A 19,713-nucleotide genomic window follows, 5' to 3' on the forward strand; every position below is an offset into this window, starting at 1 on the left:
GCTCAATTTATCCAGTAGTAGTATTCCTTTAAAATTCAATGCATACCTAAACCATGCAGAAAATATTTTTTTTTGTTTCTATGTACAAAGAACTTAGAGTTAGGCTCAGTTGGTTATGATAAATTTACTTTTCACGGATGTTAAGTGTCTGGCAGGGCATTGATGTGAATGCATTGCACACTTCCAGACCTAGTGATGATCTAATCTCCTCCCAACATTTTCAGATCTCCCCCTAGGGGGCAGCACCACCACCATTGAGAACCTATGCTTCAGGACAAGGGGTGCCCTTGGGCACCAGACCTTACATTTCCCCTGTCAAGTGCTTGAAGTAAGAGATTTGCTTGTTTGTTTGTTTGCTTGTTTTTGTTTTTAATGGCGAAAAAGCATTTCTCTGGATGGGAAGAACTTCTTTTGTCCTCATGGAGTCAGTCGAGGGAGCAAGGATTTATTATCCCAAGCAAGGAAAGCCATAAAAATAAAAGATCTGTCAAAAAGAACAACTATTTACTTGACAAATATTTGATCATGATAGCAGCAATGGCTGTCTTTATTTTTTAATTTTTATTGAGATGTAATTGGCATACAATATTGTGTAAGTTTAAGGTGTGTGATGTGTTGATTTGATACATTTATAGTGTCCCCGTGACCCTGCTCCATCTTACTGTTTTTCAATAGCATTTCTTGCCTTCTAAAATACTAGGTAATATACTCATTTATTAGGATTATTGTGTGTCTCGTTCCTAGTATGTAAGTAACTCAGGGACAGGATTCTTTCACTGCTTTGTTCATTGATATGCCCACGTGCCTAGAATGGTGCCTGGCACATGGTAGATGCTCCGTAAATATTTATGGGATGAATGAGTAAACTTCATGTAATTCTCATATCTTCCTCCCAGTGAAGCTATTGTTATTCCCATTGTACAGTTGAGAAAAATGAGGTTCAGACATATAAAGACATATCCACCTGGAAAATGTCTTCTCAGGCTCCAGGGCTCAATTCAAAAGCCACCTCCTCCTGGAAGCCTTCCCTGGCCTGCGATTGCATTCCTATAAGCACTTCCATAGTTCTTTCTACTTGCCTTTGTTATTACAGCATTTCATCGCATAACATTATATTATAGGTTGTTTTCAGTCAATGACTCACTCGTTTTACTTATTCTTTTGTCAACTTTATATTGAATGCTTGTTTTGTGCCAGGCAATGTTCTATAACAGTGTTTCTCAAGAGTGTTTTTGGGGAATTACCTGCTTCAGAGTCAACAGGAGCCCTTGCTAAAGTGCAGAGTTCCAGGTTCCACATATGAACTACCAGGTTAGACTGTCTGAGACTAGGACCCAGGGATCTGCATAATAAAGGTGAAGACTTGCTCTTGTACAGGTGCAGAGTCAACTAAGGACATGGCCTCTGTCCTTAGGGCATTAACAGTCTGGTGGACTGTCTGCCTTTCTCATTAACCCAGAACTATTCAAGGTCCATCATTCATTCAGGACCTAGGCCACAGCCTTGTATGAAGCGGTGGAATTTGTGGAATGAATATATAAATTCACTCATTCAAAAGTGTTTATTGAGTATCCTCTGTGTTCTGGGTACTATTGTAGACATAGGATGCAGCAGTAAACCAACAGACAGCATCCCTGTCCTCATGAAGCTCACAAAATGAACAAGTAACTAAATAAGGCAGCTCTGATTCGCTTTGTTGCACAGGTCTGAGCCTCTGCTCTGCCCTCAAGTCCTACGTGGCCTGCCTCCTGATGATGGCCCCAGCTCCCTCCCATAATATGCATCCCTCATTCCCTCTGCTCCAGCCACACAGGTCCCCTTTCAGTCCCTCTCACTCCCATGCTCCCTCCTGCCACAGGGCCTTTACATATGCAATCCCCTCTACCTGAAATGGCTTTCCCTCCCTTTTTCCTTGGGTGTTGACTATTATATACGCTAGCTCAGTCGTCGCCTCCTCAGAGAAGCCTTCCCTGCCTCCTTTCTCTGTCATTTCTTTCTATCACAGGCCCTCTGAGCACCAGCATCACTGCTTCATGTTACATGTTACACATGTTACAGCCACAGTCGTACATCTGCATGACTGATTAATGTCTGCATCCCCTGCTAAACTGAGCTCCATGAGGTCAGAGGCTGAGTCTGTTTTGTCAGTGACTTTATTCCCAGCACCTTTCTCAGGGCATGGCACAGTAAATATGTGATAAATGAAAAAATGAGTGGTAGAAACCCTGACACTTGGCTTCTCTGTGCCTACAGCACCCACATATATGTGCGTGTGACAAAATTAAACCATTGGAAGAGTGATCGAAGGTTGTAGAAGAAAAAGGGTCTGACCTTTCCCCTCTTCCCAAGGCTGAGGACACAATGTCAAGGTACCCTATAGTAACATGCAGTATGAATGGTAAAGGGCCCAGCCTTGGGATGTGAGTGACCTAAATTCCAATCTGTTTTCTGTACTTGTTAGCTGTGTGGTATTGGGCAAGTCATTTCTGCCCATGAGCCTCAGTATCCTCATCTGCAAAATGGATGGATGTACCTACTTCACAGGGTCATTAGGAGGATTAATACATGGTACTGTTTATGGAGCGCTAACCATGTGCTCAGTTCACCCTTAAAATAACCCTGTGAAGAAGGCACTATTAATAATATCATCACCGAGCTCTACCCACCAACAGTCCCTTCCATCAGGAAACTTACACAAGCCTCTTAGATAGCCTCATCCACCAGAGGGCAGACAGCAGAAGCAAGAAGAACTACAATCCTGCAGCCTGTGGAATGAAACCACATTCACAGAAAGATAGACAACATGAAAAGGCAGAGGGCCATGTACCAGATGAAGGAACGAGATAAAACCCCAGAAAAGCAACTAAAGGAAGTGGAGATAGGCAACCTTCCAGAAAAAGAATTCAGAATAATGATAGTGAAGATGATCCAGGACCTCGGAAAAAGAATGGAGTCAAAGATCGAGAAGAAGCAAGAAATGTTTAACAAAGAGCTAGAAGAATTAAAGAACAAACAAACAGAGATGAACAATACAATAACTGAAATGAAAACTACACTAGAAGGAATCAATAGCAGAATAACTGAGGCAGAAGAATGGATAAGTGACCTGGAAGACAGAATGGTGGAATTCACTACTGCGGATCAGAATAAAGAAAAAGGAATGAAAAGAAAAGATAGACTAAGAGACCTCTGGGACAACACTAAATGCAACAACGTTTGCATTATAGGGGTCCCGGAAGGAGAAGAGAGAGAGAAAGGACCCGAGAAAATATTTGAAGAGATTACAGTCGAAAAGTTCCCTAACATGGGAAAGGAAATAACCACCCAAGTCCAGGAAACACAGAGAGTCCCATATAGGATAAACCCAAGGAAAAACACGCCGAGACACATAGTAATCAAATTGGCAAAAACTAAACACAAAGAAAAGCTATTGAAAGCAGCAAGGGAAAAACTACAAATAACATACAAGGGAACTCCCATAAGGTTAACAGCTGATTTCTCAGCAGAAACTCTACAAGCCAGAAGGGAGTGGCATGATATACTTAAAGTGATGAAAGGGAAGAACCTACAACCAAGATTACTCTACCTGGCAAGGATCTCATTCAGATTCGATGGAGAAATCAAAAGCTTTACAGATAAGCAAAAGCTAAGAGAATTCAGCACCACCAAACCAGCTCTACAGCAAATGCTAAAGGAACTTCTCTAAGTGGGAAACACAAGAGAAGAAAAGGACCTACAAAAACAAACCCAAAACAATTGAGAAAATAGTCATAGGAACATACATATCGATAATTACCTTAAACGTGAATGGATTAAATGCTCCAACCAAAAGACACAGGCTTGCTGAATGGATACAAAAACAAGACCCATATATATGCTGTCTACAAAAGACCCACTTCAGACCTAGGGACACATACAGACTGCAAGTGAGGGGATGGAAAAAGATATTCCATGCAAATGGAAATCAAAAGAAAGCTGGAGTAGCAATACTCATATCAGATAAAATAGACTTTAAAATAAAGAATCTTACAAGAGACATGGACGGACACTACATAATGATCAAGGGAGCAATCCAAGAAGAAGATATAACAATTATAAATATATATGCACCCAACATAGGATCACCTCAATACATAAGGCAACTGCTAACAGCTATAAAAGAGGAAATCGACAGTAACACAATAATAGTAGGGGACTCTAACACCTCACTTACACCAATGGACAGATCGTCCAAAATGAAAATAAATAAGGAAACAGAAACTTTAAATGACACAATAGACCAGACACATTTAATTGATATTTATAGGACATTCCATCCAAAAACAGCAGATTACACTTTCTTCTCAAGTGTGCATGGAACATTCTCCAGGATAGATCACATCTTGGGTCACAAATCAAGCCTCAGTAAATTTAAGAAAATTGAAATCATATCAAGCATCTTTTCCGACCACAATGCTATGAGATTAGAAATGAGTTACAGGGAAAAAAAGTAAAAAACACAAACACATGGAGGCTAAACAATACGTTACTAAATAACCAAGAGATCGCTGAAGAAATCAAAGAGGAAATCAAAAAATACCTAGAAACAAATGAGAATGAAAACACGACGATCCAAAACCTGTGGAATGCAGCAAAAGCAGTTCTAAGAGGGAAGTTTATAGTTATACAAGCCTACCTAAAGAAACAAGAAAAGTCTCAAGTAAACAATCTAACCTTACACCTAAAGGAACTAGAGAAAGAAGAACAAACAAAACCCAAAGTTAGCAGAAGGAAAGAAATCATAAAGATCAGAGCGGAAATAAATGAAATAGAAACAAAACAATAGCAAAGATCAATAAAACTAAAAGCTGGTTCTTTGAGAAGATAAACAGAATAGATAAGCCATTAGCCAGACTCATCAAGAAAAAGAGGGAGAGGACTCAAATCAATAAAATTAGAAATGAAAAAGGAGAAGTTACAACAGACACCACAGAAATACAAAGCATCCTAAGACTACTACAGGCAACTCTATGCCAATGAAATGGACAACCTGGAAGAAATGGACAAATTCTTAGAAAGGTATAACCTTTCAAGACTGAACCAGGAAGAAATAGAAAATAAGAACAGACCAATCACAAGTAATGAAATTGAAAATGTGATTAAAAATCTTCCAACAAACAAAAGTCCAGGACCAGATGGCTTCACAGGTGAATTCTGTCAAACATTTAGAGAACAGCTAACACCCATCCTTCTCAAATTCTTCCAAAAAATTGCAGAGGAAGGAACATTCCCAAACTCATTCTATGAGACCACCATCACCCTGATACCAAAACCAGACAAAGATACTACAAAAAAAGAAAATTACAGACCAATATCACTGATGAATATAGATGCAAAAATCCTTAACAAAATACTAGCAAACAGAATCCAACAACACATTAAAAGGATCATACACCATGATCAAGTGGGATTTAATCCAGGGATGCAAGGATTCTTCAATATATGCAAATCAATCAATGTGATTCACCATATTAACAAATGGAAGAATAAAAACCATATGATCATCTCAATAGATGCAGAAAAAGCTTTTGACAGAATTCAACACCTATTTATGATAAACACTCTCCAGAAAGTGGACATAGAGGGAACCTACCTCAACATAATAAAGGCCATATACGACAAACCCACAGCAAACAACATTCTCAATGGTGAAAAACTGAAAGCATTTCCTCTAAGATCAGGAACAAGACAAGGATATCCACTCTCACCACTATTACTCAACATAGTTTTGGAAGTCCTAGCCACGGCAATCAGAGAAGAAAAGGAAATAAAAGGAATACAAATTGGAAAAGAAGAAGTAAAACTGTCACTGTTTGCAGATGACATGATACTATACATAGAGAATCCTAAAGATGCCACCAGAAAACTACTAGAGCTAATCAATGAATTTGGTAAAGTTGCAGGATACAAAATTAATGCACAGAAATCTCTTGCATTCCTATACACTAAGGATGAAAAATCTGAAAGAGAAATTAAGGAAACACTCCCATTTACCATTGCAACAACAAGAATAAAATACCTAGGAGTAAACCTACCTAGGGAGACAAAAGACCTGTATGCAGAAAACTATAAGACACTGATGAAAGAAATGAAAGATGATACCAACAGATGGAGAGATATACCATGTTCTTGGATTGGAAGAATCAATATTGTGAAAATGACTATACTACCCAAAGCAATCTACAGATTCAATGCATCCCTATCAAATTACCAATGGCATTTTTTACAGAACTAGAACAACAAATGTTAAAATTTGTATGGAGACACAAAAGACCCTGAATAGCCAAAGCAGTCTTGAGGGAAAAAAACAGAGCTGGAGGAATCAGACTCCCTGACTTCAGACTATACTACAAAGCTACAGTAATCAAGACAATATGGTACTGGCCCAAACACAGAAACATAGATCAATGGAACAAGATAGAAAGCCCAGAGATAAACCCACGCACCTATGGCCAACTAACATGACAAAAGAGGCAAGGATATACAATGGAGAAAAGACAGTCTCTTCAATAAGTGGTGCTGGGAAAACTGGACAGCTACATGTAAAAGAATGAAATTAGAACACTCCCTAACACCATACACAAAAATAAACTCAAAATGGATTCGAGACCTAAATGTAAGAACAGACACTATAAAACTCTTAGAGGAAAACACAGGAAGAACACTCTTTGACATCAATCACAGCAAGATCTTTTTTGATCCACCTCCTAGAGTAATGGAAATAAAAACAAAAATAAAGAAATGGGACCTACTGAAACTTAAAAGCTTTTGAACAGCAAAGGAAACCATAAACAAGATGAAAAGACAACCCTCAGAATGGGAGAAAATATTTGCAAATGAATCAATGGACAAAGGAGTAATCTCCAAAATATATAAACAGCTCATGCAGTTCAATATTAAAGAAACAAACAACCCAATCCAAAAATGGACAGAAGACCTAAATAGACATTTCTCCAAAGAAGACATACAGATGGCCAAGAAGCACATGAAAAGCTGCTCAACATCACTAATTATTAGAGAAATGCAAATCAAAACTACAATGAGGTATCACCTCACACCAGTTAGAATGGGTATCATCAGAAACTCTACAAACAACAAATGCTGGAGAGGGTGTGGAGAAAAGGGAACCCTCTTGCACTGTTGGTGGGAATGTAAACTGATACAGCCACTATGGGGAACAGTATGGAGGTTCCTTAAAAAACTAAAAATAGAATTACCATATGACCCAGCAATCCCACTACTGGGCATATACCCAGAGAAAACCATAATTCAAAAAGACACATGCACCCCAATGTTCACTGCAGCACTATTTACAATAGCCAGGTCATGGAAGCAACCTAAATGCCCATCGACAGACGAATGGATCAAGAAGTTGTGGTACATATATACAATGGAATATTACTCAGCCATAAAAAGGGATGAAATTGAGTCATTTGTTGAGACGTGGATGGATCTAGAGACTGTCATACAGAGTGAAGTAAGTCAGAAAGAGAAAAACAAATATAGTATATTCACACATGTATGTGGAACCTAGAAAAATGGTACAGCTGAACCAGTTTACAGGGGAGAAGTTGAGACACAGATGTAGAGAACAAACATCTGGACACCAAGGGGGGAAAGCTGCGGGGGGGCGGGGATGGTGGTGTGCTGAATTTGGCGATTGGGATTGACATGTATACACTGATGTGTATAAAATTGATGACTAATAAGAACCTGCTGCATAAAGAAATAAAAAATAAAGAAAATAATATCATCCCCATTTTATTTATTTATTTTTAATTGAAGCATAGTTCACTTACAATATTGTGTTAGTCTCAGGCATACAACAAAGTGATTCATATATACATGAGTACGTATATATACACATATACATCCATATAATACATATATATACATATATACACATATATGTATATATCTATATATTTTTTCCAGTTCTTTTCCATTATAGTTTATTACAAGATATTGAATATAGTTCCCTGTGCTATACAGTAAATCCCTGTTGTTTATCTGTTTTATATATGGTAATGTGCATGTGTTAATCCCATACTCCCAAGTATCCCTCCCCCACCCTTCCGCTTTGGTAACCATGAGTTTGTTTTCTATGTCTGTGAGTCTGTTTCTGCTTTGTAAATAAGTTCATTTGCACTCTTTTTTTAGATTCTACATATAAGTGATATCATATATCTGTCTTTCTCTGTCTGACTTACTTAACTTAGTATGATAATCTCTAGGTCCATCCACGTTGCCGCAAAGGGCATTATTTCATTCTTTTTTATGGCTGAGTAATATTCCATTGTATATGTATACCACATCTTCTTTATCCATTTATCTGTTGATGGACGCTTAGGTTGCTTCCATGTCTTGGCTGTTTTATGTAGTGCTTCTGTGAATATTGGGGTGCATGTACCTTTTTGAATTAGAGCTTTTGTCTTTTCCAGATATATGCCCAGGATTGCTGGATCATATAGTAGCTCTATTTTTAATTTTTTTTTAAGGAACCTCTATACTGTTTTCCATAGTGGCTGCACCAATTTTCATTCCCACCAGCAGTGCAGGGAGGTTTCCTTTTCTCCCCACCCTCTCCAGCGTTTATTATTTGCAGACTTTTTGATGATGGCCATTCTGACCAGTGTGAGGTGATACCTCATTGTAGTTTTGATTTGCATTAACATCATCCCCATTTTATAGCCAAGGAGACTGAGGTCCAAGGACACACAAGGAGTGAGTGGTAGAGCCAGGGCTGAAGGCAGTCTGCCTCTAGAGACTGATTGTTTAATCACTGTGCTATACTATCAGGTGACCTCAGCATATCTTCTCCTGTTCAGTAAAGTACTTAGCAAAGCACCTGGTACATACAAGCACTCACTAAATGGGGTCTTCTCTTCTAATTGTCTTCTTGGCTTGAGCTGGAGGTCAGAGAGGAATTCCCTGGCATTTATTCATGGCCTGGCTCAGCTCAGGAGACAAGGTTAAGGACTAAGCAGTGAACCTCAGCCTTTGAGATGCTCGGCACGCTCCTGTCAGCCTCTCGCCCACGTCGAAAGGCATTTTGACACACATCTTTATTACCAATATGAAAGAGACCCTTTTGTGCCTGGAGATTTGTGTTCAGAGCCTGGCTTTCCTGCTGTCTTTACTGGTGACCCGGAGCAGAGCATTTGACCCTTTCCTGTTCAGCACTTCTGTGATCCTTTCCACATTTTTCATCATCTCAGCAAATATTTATTTGGTAACTGTTGCGTGCACAGCACAATGCTTGGCATCATGGGGGATGCAAAAGAAATAGGAGATGCATCGCCTGCCCTCCAGGACAGTATAGTCTTACAGAGTGGGCTTTGGATTCAGATAGACCCGGTTGGAATCTCTGCTGTGTTATTGACCAGGTAAGTGACTTCAGATGAGCGATTAACCTCACAATACCCCGGTTTCCTCAGCTGTAAAATAAAGATGATATTAATATCTTCTTCAAAGGCTTGTTGTGTGCTAACGTGTATATGTACCATGCTCAATACAAAGACGGATTGAATGGAATTGATAAATAAATGTTAGTCATTAGGATGCTTATGATCGTGATGATAGTGATAACGATGATGGTGATGATTGTGATGGTGATGATAGTGGTGATGGTGCTGATGGTAATGATGATAGAGATGATGACGGTGATGGTGATAATAGTGATAGTGGTGATAATTATGATGACAGTGATGATGGTGATGATGGTGATGAGTGATGATGATGATGGTATGATAGTGATGGTGACGATGGTGGTGATGATTGTGACCATGCAGCAGACACTGAATTAAGTAAGTCCCAGTTTGTTCACACCAGATGTGTGAAAAACCCTTACATGGGTTCAGACAGACCTGGGTTCAGTTCTGAGCTCCACCATGTTTTTGGCTGTGTGATCTTGGGCTGGGATCTTAACCATTCTAAGCTTTAAAATATTGATAAAATATTGCATAAAATATTGATGACTGTCCCTGACATGGACACTTGTCTCACATCTGGATGGTGATATGAGAGAACACCAAGCAGAGAGGCAGGTACCCAATAGATGCTCATTATATGGTATTTTTTTTTGTCCCTTTTCTTTCCTTCCTCATAGAATTCCTCATTAAATGCCACGAAGTAGCATGGTCCCAAGAAAAGAGTTTGGGGCCTGAAATCTCTTTGCTTTGGCATCAAAACGTTTTTCTTCAACTAAGAGAAATCTTAGAGTAGCTTAAGGAAAAAGTGCGGTTTGTTAAAAGCCCACAGTGCTGACTCAGGAAGCTTACAGGGAACAGATGCAGCCTGGCCTTCCATGGCCCTGGAACTGTGAGCCAGAAAAGGTCTGGAATTAAGGCAAATTCATATTCTCTGTCTCTGTCTGTCTGTCTGTCTCCCTTTCTCCCTCAGTAGCCACAGACCTGGAGGAGAACCCTCTCTCTCCAGACTCTTTCTGTGCTTCTTTTAGTCACATGTGGAAGACGGCACCCACCTGGCTCTTGAATTTACATGTCCTCAGTTGAAACAGCCAGCAGAGACTAGCTCCTTTAGTTCCATCCCAGGTTTCTGGGAGGGAGAATCTGATTGGTCTGGTTTGGGTGATGTTTCCTCTACGTTCCAACCACCATTGGCTGGGAACTTTGGAGCGGGGGAAGGGGTTCCAGATAGGATAAATATAGCTCCCAAGGGTTTAACTGGGGTGTGGAGTGAGGAATATTTTTAGAGAAGGAGGACAAACACCAGACAAGCTGCCTACTGGAGCTTGGCTAAGATTTATCACGCACTTCCCATGATCCAGGCACTGGGCTAAGAACTTCATACGTGTTTTATTATTTAATCTTCCCAGTAGCTCACTGAATTAGGTCCTGCTCCGATCCTCATTTCATAAACGGGGAAACTGAGGCTCAGAGCAATGTGGCAGTGTGCCCCAAGTCACGTGGGTGGAGCTGGCAGAGCCTTCCACCAGCCTCCCCTCGCGCTGCAGTCTCCCCTGGGAGCTGCTTTCAGAGTGCTGTGCTCTTGCCTCTGAATCTTAGAGGACAAGAGGCTCCATCCCTTGGTGAAACTCTGACTGCCTGATGATGATTGTTATAAAGTTAGAGCAGCTGAGTTTTGATCACTCAACATTAGCTATGCTGGTCATATCCTGTATTCCAGAACTGTGTTGAGAAATGCAATTTGTAGCATCCCAGGTGGAAAATTTCTGATTCTCTCTGACGGAGGATGCCAAGGAGAATTGGTCTCTATCCTGGTGGAAACATAAATATCAATTCCGAGAATGAAGGAGGGGGGGGGGAATAAGGTTCTGGAAACTGATAGAAAGCTGGCTGTTTGGCATCTTGAAATTAACCAGGGCTCTCCCTGTTGCTGGCTTCTTGAGCTCTGGTTACAGGTTTCTGAGACACATTTTTAATCCTCTTGGCATTTCATTTGACCTGGAAAAGAATATAGATTGTTAGGTGCTCAGGTTGTAGGATTTACACACAGGGAGAATTGACCTGATGGGGGCTGATGTGGATTTCACTCACTAACCACACAGTTTCATGCACAGATGATGGACATGTCCAGGACATTGGCTGGCACACAGTGGGCACTCAGTACATGTCTGTTTTCTTCCTTTCTTTTCCTTCAGAGCAAATCTCACGCTAAGTTTAAGAGGTTATTTGTTGCTACTGCCAGCTAGCAGAGGGCGCTATCAATATAACTGATGCCAATTGAAGACAGACCATTCTAGGAAGGAGGAAGTAGTATAGTATAATGGAATATTGCACAGCATCGTAAATATATTGATTGTTAATGTCTCCAGGTGCACATTCTTCCAAATATTCAGCAGCCAGGTATTAAACACCTACGTGTTCTTGACCCTGGGCTAGCTGCTAATAAGGATGTAATAAACCAAATTACTCTCTACCCCCACCATAGTGAAGCAGAGCCTATAGTTTACAAGATTAAGGGAGACAAGAGCAATCAGAGCTGTAAAGTAATAGCTATCATTTATTAAGGACTCACCACGTACCCAACATTGTGCTAAATGCTTTTTATATATTATCTCACTTAAGCCATCAACTCCAGAAAGTAGGCATTTTACAGAAGAGGAAACTGAGGCTTATAAAAAGAGGTTAAGTAAATACATTCTGAATGGCAGAATGAGGATTTAAACACAGATATATGTAACTTCAAAGTCCATGTGTTTAAAGTGGTTTAGACAAGTAGTTTAGCCAACGGAGAACTGTGATTCTGGGGAATAATGAGAGTGACCGTTCTTTCATCTTGGCGCTTCAAGAACCCCCTGGGCATTTGGTGTTCAGGTTAAACTGCGTGTCTCTTGGCAAGCTGATTTAAGTTGCTGTGAGGTGGTCTCAGGTCTGTAGGAACATGTGTGAAGCAGGGAAGTGAGGACACACACACGCGTGCGTGCACACACACACACCTTTTTTAGGTCCTGCAGAGTAAGAGGAACAAGGGTAGATGCTTAAAGAGAAAGATGGTCTTATACACTCCACTCCCCCAATAAACATACTCTGATGCACCCCATCCCCAACATTTGCACGTGAAATGAATATTTAAAAACCTGAATAATGTTTCACATTCGTCCGGATATTAGTTATCCATCTGTTTATTTATACCAAGTTTATTCCCCCAAGTATTCAACGTGGCTTACAAGGATGCACAAAATGTAGCAGAATGAAATAAATGAAAATTAAGATAAGTAAGACAAAGGAGGGAAACAACCAAGAAAAATAATTTGGATTCTGTAAAGAGATTAATGCATGAATTATAAGGGAAGTAGTGCCATCCTGGTCTGTAAGCTTCCTGCAGCCAGTGCAAAGAGGGAAACATGTCCGTTACAGAATGCATGTGGTTCATAAGGCAAGGAAGTCTGGTGGCTCAGGAGAGACACATCCATTATTGATCCTAAGATCAGAAAGGCATTTTTTTTCCTCCTGGAGCCTCATAGAGAAGATGGTGTATAAAGTAATGAACAATATCCTCAACAGTGTTCTTATAGTAAATGTGATTTTATTTGACTGTTTCATATTATGTCCTACTAAAGTGCAATTCAGGAAAGTAAGAGGATCCTAGAGAGAGGAGGCAATATGATGAGATGCAAGTAGTCTGCTCATGATGTCTTAGGATACTATTAGGATCATGTTGTCAGGGACCTAAAGAAGAACCATCTAAGGAGATTATTATAACTGTGAGGACTACACAGGTAGTGTGAACATCTAGGTCAGGGAAGGAAAGTGGGTTTAATCCTGCATGGCACTCCCAATCAATTAGTAGTGACTTTCTTCAGTCAGTGGGATGAGAAGCATTTGAAGCTATGTCTGGGGTGAAAGTAGGCTATAATTGATTAGTAATGTCTGCTATGAGTGAATGGCATCATTTATGCTAGGAATTTGTTGTTGGCATTTGTGCTAGGACTGTTGTTGGTGCTGGTAAAGGATCCTAGCTCTGAAGGTCATAGGTCATGACCCTGGGCACTATAGCCCCTTGCTTCTTGAGAGTTTTATTTCTAATAGATCTTATGCAGACAGGTATCTCTTAATTTGATATTCTTCCTAAATTAGCCAAACGTAATGTTCCCTGAAGCACTAAAGAAGAGTCAGTAAAAACATCCTTGTGTCCACGTCCCATTTTGCCTTCAACTGTCTGGGGCCGCGAGAGAGACCTCGAGTCACTGAACTTCATCTGCTCACGACACAGCTGGGAGAAAGGTGGTCAGCAGAGTACTCTGGGAAAGGGAAGTGGCTTGAGGAGAGCTGGCTGTTGTGCGTGTTTCTGGAGCTCTGATGTCTCCAAAATGGGAGAAGCTCTTCATTTTCCAGGGGTTTTGCCCCAGCCACAGCGGATTCCTGTTGTAGGGACCGCTTCTGGAGAACTTCAGCATCACAGGTTTTCAGAATTGTACAGTCATCACGACTGACAGGAAGGTCCCCTGCCTTTCTCAGATCATTTCCCACAACAACAGCCAGGAAAGAAAACCATGCTATTCAATACCAAAGGCTAGCAGAAAGGAATGCCGAATCATGGGTATACATTTTTCTATCGTTTTCTATTCCATTCTCTTCGATTCCATTCTATTCTGTTCATTCAACAAACACTTCCCAATCATCTACCATATGCCAGGGTATTTATGTTTGTTGAAGATACAAACATGAATATCTTCTCTAAGCCCCAAGTGCTCAGAGCCTAATGGAGTAAACAGTAGCATATATATGGGGTAGGCATATGGCATATAATTCCAGTGCAGAATGACAGGTGCTATAGTAAGAGTATATTCAGAATACAAAGGGGAGAATAATGAAAAATAATAACAGTTGTCATTTACTGAACACTACTTACTTTTTGCCAGGCACTGTGGAGTGATTATATGTTTAGTTTATTGAGTGTTTATAACAACCTATGAGATAGGTAGGCATTATTGTCCTGATTCCATAGATGAATAAATTGGCTTATGGTTGGAGGTGCCCAAAATACCAAGCTCAGAGCCAGGATTTGAAGACAAACTATCTTTAGATACTATGCTGGAACAGACATAGGATAACCACTGTAGACATTCTTGTTCACAAAGCAGAAGATGTGAGGCACACAGGAGTCACTGGTCCATAGCAATTCTGAAATCCAGCTGGGCGCAGATTGACAGTTCCTTGATTCAGTCTCAAGGCCTGGGAATAATTCTCCATGGCTCTTGACTCCAAATTCTAGACTCTTGGTTCTACCCTCTTAGTCATCCTTCCTTTTATATAAAAGGTGGTGAGCATTTATACTGAATAGTTTTCTCAGCCTGCTTCCTGCTTATAGAAATTTGAAGATCTGAATATCTCTTTTCGCTTTGTACCCTTCCTGTCCCTTTTATTTCAAGATCACATTTGTTTCTTCAGATATAATTCTCTTAAAAACTTTGTGTGTCTCCAGTGAATCTCATCTGGTTTAACCCCCAGCCCATATGCACAAACTGCTGTGCTACACTGCAAAGTGAACAGCTTTGCCTGGAAGGGCAAAGCTGTCAGGGAAGCTTATTCTGTCCTTTTGTGATACCCAGAGCAGTTAGAGCCATCTTACAACCATGAGGGGAGGGAGAAGAGAATTGCAGAGAAGTTGATCCAGGATCCTTATGTGGTTGATTCACTGAAACAACACTGGAGCTATTTATCCCTCTGCTTCTTTTTCATGAGGGGAAAAAAAAAACACCAGTTTTTTTTTTTTAATTCTTTTTTTTTTTAATTAATTAATTAATTAATTTTTGGCTGCGTTGGGTCTTCGTTTCTGTGTGAGGGCTTTCTCTAGTTGCGGCAAGCGGGGGCCACTCTTCATTGTGGTGCGCAGGCCTCTCACTATCGCGGCCTCTCTTGTGGAGCACAGGCTCCAGACGCGCAGGCTCAGTAGCTGTGGCTCACGGGCCCAGTTGCTCCACGGCATGTGGGATCCTCCCAGACCAGGTCTCGAACCCGTGTCCCCTGCATCGGCAGGCAGACTCTCAACCACTGCGCTACCAGGGAAGCCCCAAAACACCAGTTTTAAAAAGCCAAAACAGGATTCAGCGCAAAGCATTCTGACTACTTACACTGTCCTTTTATTTTTCCTGGCTTGGCTTTCCCTGCCTACCTGACCTTCTCTTGCCCAGCTCATTTCTGTTTGCCCTACAAGACTCAGATCCACCCCTTCCCTGACTCCTTTTGCCCTTCTTCACCCCCAGGTAGGTGAGGGGCCCTTTCTCTGGGTTCCACAGATCCTGTGCTCACTTCTCTTATAACACCTATCACAGTACATTAGCACCTCAGATCCTTTCTGTAGAAAGCCAGGGTTGAAATAAATAATAGTCACTTCATGGTATCATAATTAGGATATTGCATATCTGTATAATCTTATCTGACCCATAGACTGGGTTGTATCTTTTCATCTTTGTTCCAAAGCCCACTGTCTGGCACATGGAAGGACCTTAACATGCCCTTCAAATGAAAGGATGAATGAGGAAGGTGCTTACACCAACTTCTTCCAGAACCAAGACATAAGCTTTCTCTGTTATTGCCCACACACCTGGAAAGAAAGAAGGGGCCTGGGTTTCTGATGGCTGACTTAAAAAGTCTCTAACCATCTATCTCTGGACATTTTGTAGTGTAATGAGAACAAACACCTGTCTGTCCTGTTACTTGCAGCCAGACACATTCTGAGCTGAAACAGAAGTGTGCTTTTTTTCTTTCTTACATGCGATTAGTAAATGTTCACCATAGGGGGGAAAAAACAAACAAACAACTTATAGCTATGTAAAAAAAGAGCACCTGGACAAAACTGATTGCAGTTGAGGCAGAGGTCTGTCCTCACCAAGTTTGGCCTCTTAGCCGTTATTCATGGCAGAAGGAAGATTTGTGGGCCCAGGCTTAGAGGTCAAGTGGGATGGTTAAAATGGAGAACCCTGGAGTCAGACTAATGGGGTTCAATTCCTGAATCTGCCACACACACTTGGGTAAACGGCTTAACCCTTTTAGCTTCCATCTCCTCCTCTAAAACGGGGATCCCAGTAGTGCTTACCTCATAGTGTTCAGTGGGATAATTAAATAAGATGGTGTGTGTAAAATGCTTGCCCTGTAGTAAGGATGAAATAAATATTTGCTCTTATTATTAGCAATTGATGTGTACCTGATAATGAGATAAATGCTGTAGGACAGTCCCTTGAACAGAGATTTCTGTTGGGAGATGCTGCACACCATAGCCCCTTCTTGAAGATTCATAATGTCCATTAAAGCCTCTGAGAACTCCTGGAGTAGACTTGTTTCTCTCTCTATCTTTTTAGATATGTAACACATTAAAAGCTTGAAGAAACAGTGTTGATAAGATGCTCTAGATCCATGCTACTCAAAGTAGCATTGACATAACTTGGGAGCTTGTTAGAAATGCAGTCTCAGGCCTTAGCCAAGACCTGCAGAATCAGAATCTGCATTCCCACAAGATCTCCAGGGAATTCATGTGCATATTACAGTGTGAGAGGCCCTAGATTAGAAAACATGTTTGTGAGGGATACATGAGGCATAGGAGCCAGAGTCTCAACCCTCAAGAGGGCTCCAAGAGAGGGCAGACAGCAGAAGCAAGAAGAACTACAATCCTGCAGCCTGTGGAATGAAAACCACATTCACAGAAAGATAGACAAGATGAAAAGGCAGAGGGCTATGTACCAGAGGAAGGAACAAGATAAAACCCCAGAAAAACAACTAAATGAAGTGGAGATAGGCAACCTTCCTGAAAAAGAATTCAGAATAATGATAGTGAAGATGATCCAGGACCTCGGAAAAAGAATGGAGTCAAAGATCGAGAAGACACAAGAAATGTTTAACAAAGACCTAGAAGAATTAAAGAACAAACAAACAGAGATGAACAATACAATAACTGAAATGAAAACTACACTAGAAGGAATCAATAGCAGAATAACCAAGGCAGAAGAACGGATAAGTGACCTGGAAGACAGAATGGTGGAATTCACTGCTGCAGAACAGAATAAACAAAAAAGAATGAAAAGAAATGAAGACAGCCTAAGAGACCTCTGGGACAACATTAAACGCAACAACATTCACATTATAGGGATCCCAGAAGGAGAAGAGAGAGAGAAAGGACCCGAGAAAATATTTGAAGAGATTATAGTCGAAAAGTTTCCTAACGTGAGAAAGGAAATAGCCACCCAAGTCCAGGAAACACAGAGAGTCCCATACAGGATAAACCCAAGGAGAAACACACCGAGACACATAGTAATCAAACTGGCAAAAACTAAAGGCAAAGAAAAACTGTTGAAAGCAGCAAGGGAAAAACGACAAATAACATACAAGGGAACGTCCATAAGGTTAACAGCTGATTTCTCAGCAGAAACTCTACAAGCCAGAAGGGAGTGGCATGACATATTTAAAGTGATGAAAGGGAAGAAGCTACAACCAAGATTACTCTACCCGGCAAGGCTCTCATTCAGATTCGATGGAGAAATCAAAAGCTTTACAGACAAGCAAAAGCTAAGAGAATTCAGCACCACCAAACCAGCTCTACAACAAATGCTAAAGGAACTTCTCTAAGTGGGAAACACAAGAGAAGAAAAGGACCTACAAAAACAAACCCAAAACAATTAAGAAAATGGTCATAGGAACATACATATCGATAATTACCTTAAACGTGAATGGATTAAATGCTCCAACCAAAAGACACAGGCTCGCTGAATCGATACAAAGACAAGACCCATATATATGCTGTCTACAAGAGACCCACTTCAGACCTAGGGACACATACAGACTGCAAGTGAGGGGATGGAAAAGGATATTCCATGCAAATGGAAATCAAAAGAAAGCTGGAGCAGCAATACTCATATCAGATAAAATAGACTTTAAAATAAAGAATGTTACAAGAGACAAGGACGGACACTACATAATGATCAAAGGATCAATCCAAGAAGAAAATATAACAATTATAAACATATATGCTCCCAACATAGGAGCACCTCAATACATAAGGCAACTGCTAACAGCTATAAAAGAGGAAATTGACAGTAACACAATAATAGTGGGGGACTTTAACACCTCACTTACACCAAAGGACAGATCATCCAAACAGAAAATTACTAAGGAAACACAAGCTTTAAATGACACAATAGATCAGATATATTTAATTGATATTTATAGGACAGTCCATCCAAAAACAGTAGATTACATTTTCTTCTCAAGTGCACACAGAACATTCTCCAGGATAGATCACATCTTGGGTCACAAGTCAAGCCTTAGTAAATTTAAGAAAATTGAAATCATATCAAGCATCTTTTCAGACCACAGCGCTATGAGATTAGAAATCAATTACAGGGACAAAACGTAAAAAACACAAACACATGGAAGCTGAACAATACGTTACTAAATAACCAAGAGATCACTGAAGAAATCAAAGAGGATATCAGAAAATACCTAGAGACAATTCAAAACCTACAGGATGCAGCAAAAGCAGTTCTGAGAGGGAAGTTTATAGCAATACAAGCCTACCTCAAGAAACAAGAAAAATCTCAAATTAACAATCTAACCTTACACCTAAAGCAACTAGAGCAAGAAGAACAAACAAAACCCAAAGTTAGCAGAAGGAAAGAAATCATGAAGATCTGAGCAGAAATAAATGAAATGGAAACAAAGAAAACAATAGCAAAGATCAATAAAACTAAAAGCTGGTTCTTTGAGAAGATAAACAAAATTGATAAACCATTAGCCAGACTTATCAAGAAAAAGAGGGAGAGGACTCAAATCAAAAAAATTAGAAATGAAAAAGGAGAAGTTACAACAGACACCACAGAAATACAAAGCATCCTAAGACTACTACAGGCAACTCTATGCCGATGAAGTGGACAACCTGGAAGAAATGGACAAATTCTTAGAAAGGTATAACCTTCCAAGACTGAACCAGGAAGAAATAGAAAATAAGAACAGACCAATCACAAGTAATGAAATTGAAACTGTGATTAAAAATCTTCCAACAAACAAAAGTCCAGGACCAGATGGCTTCACAGGTCAATTCTATCAAACATTTAGAGAAGAGCTAACACCCATCCTTCTCAGGCTCTTCCAAAAAATTGCAGAGGAAGGAACACTCCCAAACTCATTCTATGAGGCCACCATCACCCTGATACCAAAACCAGACAAAGATACTACAAAAAAAGAAAATTACAGACCA

General features: G+C 40.3%; 1 protein-coding gene across 6 annotated transcripts in view; it reads left to right on the plus strand.

Moving 5' to 3' along the window:
- Window positions 1–19,713, plus strand: part of SUDS3 (SDS3 homolog, SIN3A corepressor complex component) — a 370,845-nt gene that overhangs the window by 266,864 nt on the left and 84,268 nt on the right. The window contains exon 14 of one of the 6 annotated variants that reach the window (XM_082416840.1): window positions 2,254–2,329. The exons of the other annotated variants lie outside the window; for them this stretch is intronic. Within the exon in view, the coding sequence (XP_082272966.1) occupies window positions 2,254–2,314 (61 nt within the window). The 3' untranslated portion in view covers window positions 2,315–2,329. Of the gene's footprint in view, window positions 1–2,253; window positions 2,330–19,713 lie in introns of those variants that run through there. 6 annotated transcript variants of the gene reach the window in all.

Source organism: Balaenoptera physalus (assembly GCF_965194825.1).
Source record: "Balaenoptera physalus genome assembly, chromosome: 12".
In the NCBI taxonomy this organism is placed as follows: domain Eukaryota; kingdom Metazoa; phylum Chordata; class Mammalia; order Artiodactyla; family Balaenopteridae; genus Balaenoptera; species Balaenoptera physalus.